At 32.5% G+C, this 11419-nt stretch overlaps 1 protein-coding gene across 6 annotated transcripts; it reads right to left on the minus strand.

Annotated features, from left to right (window-relative positions):
• Positions 1-1049: 1049 nt before the first annotated feature.
• On the minus strand, positions 1050-3423 carry LOC126718073 (uncharacterized). Of its 6 annotated transcripts, none has more exons than XM_050420130.1 (7): positions 3071-3418; positions 2882-2999; positions 2212-2255; positions 1999-2109; positions 1737-1829; positions 1585-1637; positions 1050-1396 (listed from the first exon to the last, which is right to left on the minus strand). In XM_050420130.1, exons 1-7 carry the CDS (start codon positions 3175-3177, stop codon positions 1257-1259), a joined length of 666 nt encoding a protein of 221 aa, XP_050276087.1. In that variant the 5' UTR covers positions 3178-3418; the 3' UTR covers positions 1050-1256. The 6 variants fall into 6 exon arrangements, with proteins under 6 accessions (XP_050276087.1, XP_050276088.1, XP_050276086.1 ...); XM_050420131.1 differs by having other exon boundaries at positions 1585-1641; positions 3071-3412; XM_050420129.1 differs by having other exon boundaries at positions 1535-1641; positions 3071-3406.
• Positions 3424-11419: the final 7996 nt, after the last annotated feature.

An 11419-nucleotide genomic window follows, 5' to 3' on the forward strand; every position in this document is an offset into this window, starting at 1 on the left:
TAAGCTTTGAATATTTTAAGTAGCTCGTACTCATGAATTAACAGCATTGTTTTACTGGTTTTCTGCATAATTCCCAAGTGTTTTTCCAGCAGAGGCTTTTGAGTTGTGAGACAGTTGGGGAGAAGCTTGTGATGCTGAAATCTACCCTGAAGTGAAGATCAAACCAGAGGTGAGATACACACAGCCAAGACTTCTTCAGAGGCTGTTGAACGAGATCTTGAGTACAATGAGCCAAAGACGTAAGATCTTATGATCAGATCTGCAGTTTAAGAATTTTAATTTGCAATGACATATTTGAGCAAAAAGGGTTTATGATTGCTACGGGTATTCCCAGCAGAGGCTTGTGATGATCTTATCTGTGAACCTGAGTGATGAAAACTTCAATTTCCAACTACACAAACAAAGGGAAGGTTGTGATGTTGATAGATCAATAAGGGTCATCTACTCATATTCTATTTTCCTTTCTTGGTTTTGTTGTTGACGTTTTTCCAATGTTTATCTTGTGAATAACTATAACTTGCAGTGTATTAAGCTTTGAAATAATGATGATGCACTTGACTTACAAGCGAATTATGAAACTCTCCTTCAGAAGAATAATATCATTAACGAGTCAAGCTAACATTTTGGTGTCTCAGTGGTAATGGGAAATCTAGTTATAGATTGTTATCATGCATTAAAAAGTTTTAGCCTGCATGCCTGCCTATTTTGATTCGATACATGCATTTCAGTTTTAAGTTTTAGATAATAAAAAGTGCTGTGAAGTTCTGGTCCTATGATGCAATTTCACTTGCGGAGGCACCATAACATGAAAATTAAGCTTCTATTATCCAGAATTAGATGCAAGTTGAAACACTCAGTGAGATAGATTTGAAACTGCCCATTACCTTACATAGTAAAAATGATTCAAACCAAAAAAGAGCAGGATTAAAGAAATTATGACCTGATTTCTACTAGTTCTTCCCAAGGGACATCCAATCCATTTGAATATTAAAAATGCGCTCCACAATGACAACAAACAAAAATTGGAGCTGAATTCATAATACCCCTGCTTATAGAATTTTGAATACTGAGATTCATATCATATACCAGAAGATATAAATATCACAAAGTTCAAGTATTTCTAAACAACTAGAAGTTACATTGTGACAGAAATTATCCAAAAATGAGAGTGACTTAGTAGAACTCAGACACTTCAGTTCATTCAGCAGAGAGTAATTTAACAACTATATTTTCATAGACTGAATCTACAAACAATGTTACTGTTCACTGCCTTCGGTTATCCCCTCCAAAATCAGATACTGCAAAGCTATGGAGTACTTTGCAGTTCTGATCCTCACTGAGCTGCCACTGCCTGAATTGCTGTTGCTTTTCAGAATAAATGATCCTGAGCCACCACCTGGAGCACAACATCCCAATACAATCATGTAAGTTACAATGAGATTCAACAAACAACACAAAAGTGCATAATCAGAGAAAAATGGACAATCAGGGAATCAGCTTTCATGACCAAAAATGTTCATGACATAAAGCCAACCTTTAATTGTAAAAATAGTAGGAACCCATCTCTTATAGATGAAAAGCAACCTTGGGGAGTCTCCGTGGTGTGTATCTGACAAGAGAAGCTTGCAAGGCATCGTCTTGCTACCATAGAAGTTAAGAAACAAATATTGTTAGTACTTGTTCTAAAAGAAAATTAAGCTAAACACTCGAATGGTAATGGCCACCTGGTCACTCACTTAGCATGATTAATTGCATTGTGACATAAAGCTAAAGTCCGAACCATTGCCAAGTCTCTTCCACGAGGATTATTATATTTCTCTTGGCAGCTCCTTTAGAATTTGTCGACAATGTCAGCAAATCGGAAAGATAGGAAAATTTTATATAAATTTCGGACTATATTGTGTATACAACAATTAAACCGTAAATAAAAATTACAAAGGCAAAAAAAGTTTATGTATGATACTTTTACATGAAAGCATGACATTAGAAACAAGCTACCTGTCCTCAAAGAAGTCCCCAAAATCATCGACAACAACTGCCGCAGGAAATGTATCATGCAGGTGGAATGCAGCAAAATAGTTCTTGATTCCTTCATCATCATCCACATATCTTTCAGAAAATCAAAATCTATATAGAATTAAAAATCAAAAAAATTAAGATTTTAATAATATTTATCACTATAATTTACACTCTTTAAAAATAGTTACTTACTTCATTTGTATAGACTGAAAGGTATCTGAGGATGGATTGATGCCCTGAAGTATTAATTGAAGAAAGCGTGCAGGGTGTTGCATTAGAGAGAAGAACATACCTTTTGCTAGAAAGGCTATTGAAATAATGACAAATTTCTCATTTCATTTTATTTTTCTTTTTTCTAAACCAAATAGTCATAAGTTTGAACTTCTAATCCTGTCTGAAATCTCTAAGTCAGAAAACAGAAACCAAAAAAATAAAAAATCCACATCTTAGGCCATACTCTTTGAGAGAGAGTTTAAATTTACTTAGAATAATTCTGGTGCACAAAATTCCTACTTTTGCTTTGCAAGTGTGGGAAGAGGTACCCCCCCAATTACTTTTTGTTTTGGAGATGATGCCGATTCTTGGAGTAGAGCTGATTAAATAATTAAATGCATCATTTCATTTCCCACACTGTGGATATTTGATAGCTTTGTTTATTAGCTAAGCAAGTGATCCTAATTCCTAAGTTCAAAATTTCTAAATTCATTATCTATAGTTAAAAATGCTATCTCTTGGGCTCTACTTATTAAATTAAGAGGAGTTGAGTCCTCATGTAAAAAAGATTTATTTATTTATTTATTTATTTTTAATGAGATTGAGAAGACACTAATAATAATAATAATAATGTGTAAGTAGTAAGTACCTGAGAGAGAAAAGGAGGGTTGCTTTCTAACTTGCGGCGGTTGCATATGAACACAACATTCCTATTTCCATCTAATGCGGAGTTGAATGCAAACTGGAATAGTAACGAACTCTTTCCACTGCAAAATTTGAAATTTCACGCATTTTATCAAATACAAAATTCAATCACAAAAAATCATACATAAATTACCAGGAAGGAGGTCCGGAGAGAAGCATAATTGGGTCTGGGTCTGGGTCGGACTGGTTGTGGCTATTGGGCTGCTCCATTTGACTCGCCAAGAAGAATCTCTCTACCATTTTGCACAGAGTTTAGCTCAAACTCTCTCAACTCTTTCAGGTGTTTGCGTAGATAGTACCAAATCTTTTTTATTTATTTATTTTATTAGTCTAGGCAAACAGAAGCATAATTGGGTTGGCCCGAAAACCAAGATGCCAGTATAATTGGCCCAAATATTTAAAGCTCGGGGACTCAACAGATCAGGATTCTTAACTCCGTGTGAACCTACCTTGTCTTGTAAGGAGCGGAACAAATAATGAGCCGCTGAGCCCACAATGTAAGGACTGAATTTTTTTTTTTTTTTTTTTTTTTTTTAATTCAATAGTTGGGGAGCGGAAATTTGATTCCTAGATATTTTCGTTGGAAAGTCTTTTACCACATTAGTGATGTACAAAAGAAAATACAGTGAATATTATAAAAATCCAGCCAATTCTTGTGAGATAATCTATATATATATATATATATATATATATATATATATAAAACCGAAACTTTTGAAACTCCTACAATTTTTCACGTCAGCACAATATTTAAATTAAATTTAAATTAAATTAAATTTTCCATCTCATCACTGTTTTCCTTTTCCAATGCAAATTAGACTTCTAGCCAAATAAGGACACTCTCCCACCGCCTCTACTCTCTCCTATTTAAGAATTGCTTGCGTAGAAAACCTAAGCCCCAAAAACTTATTTTTGCCGCAACACAATTTTCTCCTTAAAACTTATTTTTCTTCAAGATTTTTTTTGAGGGCGGCTCATGCTTCACAATTCACATATTCCACTTATGTATTGGACTCCTCTCCTTCTTCGGTCAATACATCAAGGTTAGGGTTATTTGATTTGTTCAAATTTTTAATTAAATCTTTTAATCAAATAACCCTAACCTTGATGCATTGACCGAAGAAGGAGAGGAGTCCAATACATAAGTGGAAAAGCTATAATCATGGATTCCCTTCTTTCTATTGTATTTCTCTATTGCGTAATTTTATATATATATATATATTATTTTATTTCAATACTTTTGAAGCTTTGAATCTTCTGATTTTTTTTTAATTTTTTTTTTTTTGGCCTTTTGGAAGTTTTAACATCATAACTTTTGGGTTTTATTTTTTCTATTATCAGAAATTATCTAGAAGATTTCAATGAATATCCATGGATTATTCAATAAATGTCTGAAATGTATAGCTGTTAACAAATGTTTTAGCTATATGATTTTATTTTACAAATTCAATTTTGATGTTGTAGTAAAATAAAGAAAGATTAAATTATATATTGTACTCAATACATTTTTCGTGCATCGCACAGGTTAGCGACTAGTTAAGTGAAATATAAAAGATGGTAGGAGATTGGTGAGAGAGGGAGAGAAGGGATGCTTGGAGAGTGTTGTTGAATGATTATCTTTTCAACCTGCTGAATTAAAGAAAATGTGTGTTGTCATTTCTAATTAAAATGAACATCCAAGTTTTTTGTGAGGAATGTTTATGTTTCTTTTTACTCTAAAAGAGTTACATAGTGTTTTCTCCTTCTCTTTCCTTCTACCTTGCGTCCCAATATTATGTCCAGCCTCATATTTTGTGATCTTTAAAGGCACTCCAAAGGTAGCTTGTAAGGATGGGTTAACTTGTAGGACTAGATTTCCTAACAACCCATGCGTTGGGTTGGGTAGGACATTTCTAATTGATTTTGAGGTTTTTGTGTATGTGCGCGCACGCGCACGCATAAGTAACAGCTTGATTGAATTTTTAACCATGATCATGCTAGTATTTTTTTGGATTTATTATTTGACGAGAATAACTCATGCCCAACAGATGCAACGATATTTATGTGTATGTTTTGGCTACTATATAGTTGGTTATTCATAGGCTTATGGGTTTTCAAAATTCTCCAAACCCTTTTGCAATATTTTCAACAAATATAAGATATAAATGTGAAAAATCTATTTTATTCAGCATGTGAGATTTTTTGTGTGACTCGGTTTATTTATGTGCTATGTACCTCTCATGAACTCTCATAGTCTTGCAAGCATTCAGAGCCTATGTGCAAAGCTATTCATAGTTCCCAAACTACCTTTCAATACGATAAATGTGAAAATTTTATTTTATAAAACTTTGGACTATCTACTCTGATACCATGTTAAATTATTAATTATTCCAAAAGCTTTAACTAGGAGAATATGATAAATTTAGTTGTTTAATCACATACTTCTTACCATTTTTTTTTAAGTGATTATTTTTACATGTCCATAAATATGAAAAAATGCCATCAACAAGTACTAAACCGTATGCCTAACAAATAACAATGAGCCGCGTAAACAGTCTAGCATTTTGAGCATAGAGATCTCTTCCTTTGATTAAAAAGTGAAATAAAAAGTTCGGGTTTTCGCTGCACTGCTTATTCTTTCTTTACTAGTTCGTAGGATTCGAAATCTTATTCTCCCTCCCCACAAGCAAAAAGCCAAAAATGTAATACCATTCGATGCTTCAGGCTTTAATAATGGACAAACAGAGGTTAATAGTTTAAGACTGTTTGAAAAGTAGGAGTCTCCTCATAATCATAGTCGAGAATAAAGCAATAATAGGATATATAAATTAAAACGATGTAACTCAAATTGATATTCTTGTAGTGCTTTTACTAAACTATGTGCCTAAACAGCTGGTAAAGTGATATGTTTCAAAATCTAGATTCCTAATCGGGTTGATCATGATGGAACACTAGTGCTAGAAGAAGATCACCTTATTCATTTAACTTAATCAACAATATAGTGTTCCTCTCAAAAGAAGAAGCCTTGGTCATTAAGCTTGCATGAGAAGTATTCAAATTCATTATTTTTTTTACAATTATAGATAAAATTTTGTTTTGATTTATATATAATAAAAGTGATATCATAAAGTGAGGATGTTTTAATCAAAACATAAAATCTGAATAAATTTGTGAAAATTATTTAGAAACATAGAGTTTGCTTGACATTGCTACAATGATAGTTATTGGGTCTTGTTAGGGAGTGTCTCAAGGGCACAAGTTAAAAATTAATAAATGTTCAATAATGAGTTATAATACATATGGTTCAAAGAAGAAATACACTTATTAATGATTCATTGGTTTACGACCACAAATTCATTTTGTTGTGTACACTTTTTTTTTTTTTTTTTTGGATATATGTGCATAAGTAGAAGTGCGATGGTCATTCCAGAAGTATAAGTCCAAGAGAGAGTTTCACACACATATACACTTAGATTATGTTAGAGTAAAATTTCTATCTTGTATTAAAAAATTTATTATTTTATAAAAATATTATTTAATAAAACATTAAATGTACTTTAACCATTGCCCTTTAAGACATTTATTAACAAAATCCCTATTGTTTTATTTAATTGATCAGAACTTAAGTAAATTTTAAATTAAATGATGTACATTGGATTTCACAATTAAATTCAACTATGTGGTTGTATGGACTAATACAATACAATGGTGCAATACTATCTTAACGCATCACATTTAAAGAAAGACAAAACTTAGGTACAGTACCTTAAGTGCTGTTCCTTAGGTTTCACTCTTAAGATTCAGCCATGTGGCTAGTTAACTAAAAAATACACTTCATTCTCATGAGAAAAAATCCACATAGCAAAATCTTAAAAGAGAAACCTAAAGAACAGTATTGAAGTATTGTACTTAAGTCGTGTTATTTAAATAAATGCATCTAAATTTTGTCCTATTTAATTTATCTACAACTTTTTAAAATTTAATTATTCTAAATACAATTATTATATTTTTATCTGTTTTAATTTTTAAACAAAATAAAGTTAATAAACTAACTGTACCGTTCACATGGGCAATATACTCAATAAGCAAGGATTAGAGCTAAAGTAGATTATTAAAGTAATTAAACTAATTCTCCACACACAAAAAAAGAAAAAAAGAAAAACAAAAAGAGATTTAAGTAATTAATTCTGGAATAAACTAACTTATTTATTTTAAGCCTTTATACTTGTTTAAAGTCACAATTAACAAAGCTAGCAGTATAGATTATAGAAGCAGGTAAACGCATACAATAGACTCAGAGAGGACCAGACCAGACCGTCGTGCGTGTTTTGAGCCGTCTCATTGTGTGTCCTTTGTTTGTAGTCTGTACCCGCCAACCAGCACACGAAGGATTCGTCGCCTAATTCCATGACACCTGTCCTTTTACTATCATAAAAGTTGACACACAAAACAATATTTTCATAACCATTTACAATTTCATAATAATCATAGGTAGAAATTATACTATTAGTCTCTCGAGTTTGTCGTATAAGTGTAATTAGTCTTTCAAGTTTTAAATGAATGCTATTGGTTCTTTAAATTTCAAAGATAAGCATTATTAGTCTTTTTATTAATTGTCGTTAGTATAAATGTTCATGTGACTAACAGAAAAATGATGTGACATTTTTTTAAGGTAATATGGTAATTTTCATTAAAAATATTATAAAACACACTTAACATGTCAAAAACACATGAACTCAAATACCTAACCCGTTTCTTAACTAGTATTACGTCGTCTTCCCTCCACACAACCACTGATACCCCATTGCTCATCCTCCCCTCTTCGGCCAACCCTCTCAGCTATTGCTCTTTTCCTCTCTTCATGCTGCAAGTGAAAGATTGTTTTATATTGTTATCTGTATTCACCTTTACTAAACACGTGACGCCATTATTAGGAAAACAACCACAACAAAGATTGCATTCTCAAATTGTGTCCAAATGCATTTTACACCGTCTACTTGACTAGATGATTAGAGCATCCACAACAGATGTGGTATCTATGCTAAATGTTATAATATGGCACATTTGACATACCAAACATAAAAAACAGAGCTTTATCAGATGTGTTAAATGTGTCAAACTTTTGCAACATTGAATAGTAACGTTGCAATTTGCCATGGTACCGACGAATATGACATTTGTGTTTATTATTTTTTTATTCGACCTTTTTCTCTCCTCTTACTTCTTTAATTGATTTTTTTCTCTCTCCTCACAATCTGTCTCTCTCTCCCAACCGGTGTTCTTTCCTTTTTCAGATCAGATTCCTAACTCCTCCCTCAACCTTAAATATCTTTCTCTCTCTTTGCACCTCAAATCAAACCCAAAAATCTCCTTTCTTCTCTCTTTGCACCTCAAATCAAACTCCAGTTCCCAGTTCAAAACAAAACCCAGAAATGGAATCATCACAAACCAAACAGATCTTCATCTTGTCAGAGAAAGAACAAAGGAATCGGCGATGGAGGCGAGGTAGAGCTTGGTGCCAGGGATGGCGAAGCCATGAAGATTGGCATGTGAGCAGTAAGTGAGGTTCGTGAGGGCGAGGTCTGCTATCGGAGTGTTTGTCACGATAATGCTTGTCAATGATGGTGAAACCCGGTTTGTATTCGGGTCGGGCTCATGGAGTTGGGGTTTAGATCAAATCGGATTGAATGAAATAGAATGGGTTTGGTTGCAATCTGTTCAATCTGTGGGTTTTTTTTTTTTTTTTTTTTTTTTTTTTTTTTGCTGCAATTTGGGTTGATCTGATATTGCCATATTGATGAGTAATAGTGGTGGTTGGTTTGCAGTAGAGGTGTTGTTGCGGTAGTGGATATTGGTGGCTGGTGGTTGTGCCGTTGATGTTGTTACTGCTGTTGATGATAATGGGGAGGAAATAATATATTATTTTAATGTGTAGTAAATATTATTTTAATGTATAGAATTGAATGATAAAACATCTGATAAATGAGATGTTGTAAAATGATGTGGTAAAATAAAAAAGTAGGCTTTTGGTGTGCCAAAATGACATTTTTTATACCACATCTGTTGTGGATGCTCTTAAACAAACATTCTCACTGATTATAATAGAAATGAAAAAGATATAAACATATCTACAAAACCTTGGTGGGCTTCCAGATAACTTAACAATCCGACATTTATATTGAAATCGACTTGTTGCTTGCTGGGTTTGGCACTTGCACTATTTGAACCTTTCCGTTGGCCCTTTGGACAATATTTCTCCTAAAAATTAAAAGAGAATAAGAAATCAAAGAGAGCAAAAACAAATCTAGGCAGATCCAGCAATTAAGAGGGAGGTTGAGCGGTGGGTATTAGTGGCCGAAGAGGGGAGGATGAGAGGGTTGGCTAGAGAGGAGACGATGAGCGGGGAGGAAAAGAGCAATAACTGAGAGGGTTGGCCGAAGAGGGAAGGATGAGCGATGGAGTATCAATGGCTGTGCAGAGGGTTAACAACCCTTGATTTGGGTAATACCAGTTAGGAAACGGGTCTGCAGGTTCATGAGCTTCCGACATGTTAAGTGTGTTATATATTATTTTAATAAAAAATTACCACATCACTTAAAAAGATGCCACATCACTATTTTGTTAGCCACATAGACATTTATACTAACGGCAGTAAATAAAAGAACTAATAGTGCTTATCTTTGAAACTTGAGGAACTAATATCACTTACTTGAAACTTGAGGGACTAATTGCATTCACAAGGTAAACTTGAGGGACCAACAGTTTAGTTTCGCCTAAACATAAAATCAAGTTGTTATTGATTCGTGTTTTTTTTATTGACATCACTCTTTTATCTATCATTAGTGAATTGCCACTTTATTATAAAATGGGAAATGCTAACAAGCACCGTACAGTGCTTGTTGAGGTTTCCCCACTGTGGGTCCTACTTAATAAAAAAAATAAGATAAATAAAAGAAAAAGACATAAAAGTAGCATCATAGTTTATTTTAATATTTTTTTCTCTTTATGAAGCTAGCCCCACAACTTATAAAGCTGACAAAAATGACATAACTGCAAAAAAGACAAAGAACTACCAAAAAAAAAAAAAAAAGTTGTTGTTAATGGGCACTGTATGGTGCCCATTAACACAACCCTTATAGAATTATGGTAACAAAGTTATCACTTTAGTTTTATTCCAATCGTACTATCACAATTTGTCAAAGTTATAACTTTACAGTGCCCATTAACACAACCCTTATAAAATTATGGTAACAAAGTTATCACTTTAGTTTTATTCCAATCGTACTATCACAATTTGTCAAAGTTATAACTTTAGTTTTATTCCAATCGTACTATCACAATTTGTCGAAGTAAAGAGCAAACAATCATTTTCACATTCACATGTATTGGTATTAGAGTCAAGACAAATTTTTTCTTATTTTATAATTTCATGGTTGGTGTGACTGTGATTTTTAAGCTACAAGTGACCATGTTGCGATAAGAATTGTGTTGTACTTCCTTTTTTGTTAAAGAATACAATTTGGCTTCAATTATATTTGAAATTATTATCATTTTTTTCAATCTACCATATGACAATTGAAGAGATCATTTATCTTTCAAACTTGAGGGACTAATATCACTTACTTGAAACTTGAGGGACTAATTGCATTCACAAGGTAAATTTGAGGGACCAACAATGTAGTTTCGCCTAAACATAAAGTCAAGTTGTTATTAATTCATGTTTTTTTATTGACATCATTTTTTTATCTATCATTAGTGAATTGCCACTTTATTATAAAATGGGAAATATTAACAAGCACCGTGCAGTGCTTGTTAAAGTTTCCCTACTATGGGTCCTACTTAATAAAAATATTAGATAAATGAAAGAAAAAGACATAAAAGTAGCATCATAGTTTATTTTAATATTTTTTCTTTTTATGAAGCTGGACCCACAACTTATAATACTGACAAAAATGACATAAAACTGCAAAAAAGACAAAGAACTACCAAAAAAAAGTAAAAAAAAGTTGTTGTTAATGGGCACGGTAAGGTGCTGTTAACCCAACCCTTATAAAATTACGGTAACAAAGTTACCACTTTAGTTTTATTCCAATCGTACTATCACAATTTGTCAAAGTTATAACTTTAGTTTTATTCCAATCGTACTATCACAATTTGTCGAAGTAAAGAGTGAACAATCATTTTCACATTCACATGTACTGGTATTAGAGTCAAAACAAATTTTTTCTTATTTTATAATTTCATGGTTGGTGTGTGTGTGATTTTTAAGCTACAAGTGACCATGTTGCGATAAGAATTATGTTGTACTTTCTTTTTTGTTAAAGAATACAGTTTGGCTTCAAATATATTTGAAATTATTATTATTTTTTTTCAATCTACCATATGACAATTGAAGAGATCATTTATATATAATTTTAGTCACATAATTTTGTCCCGTTAAATAATATATATGAATAATCTTATAAATCAAACACACATGTCTGTTTAGGAACGACTTATCTAG

This window comes from Quercus robur, chromosome 3, assembly GCF_932294415.1.
Source record: "Quercus robur chromosome 3, dhQueRobu3.1, whole genome shotgun sequence".
Lineage (NCBI taxonomy): Eukaryota > Viridiplantae > Streptophyta > Magnoliopsida > Fagales > Fagaceae > Quercus > Quercus robur.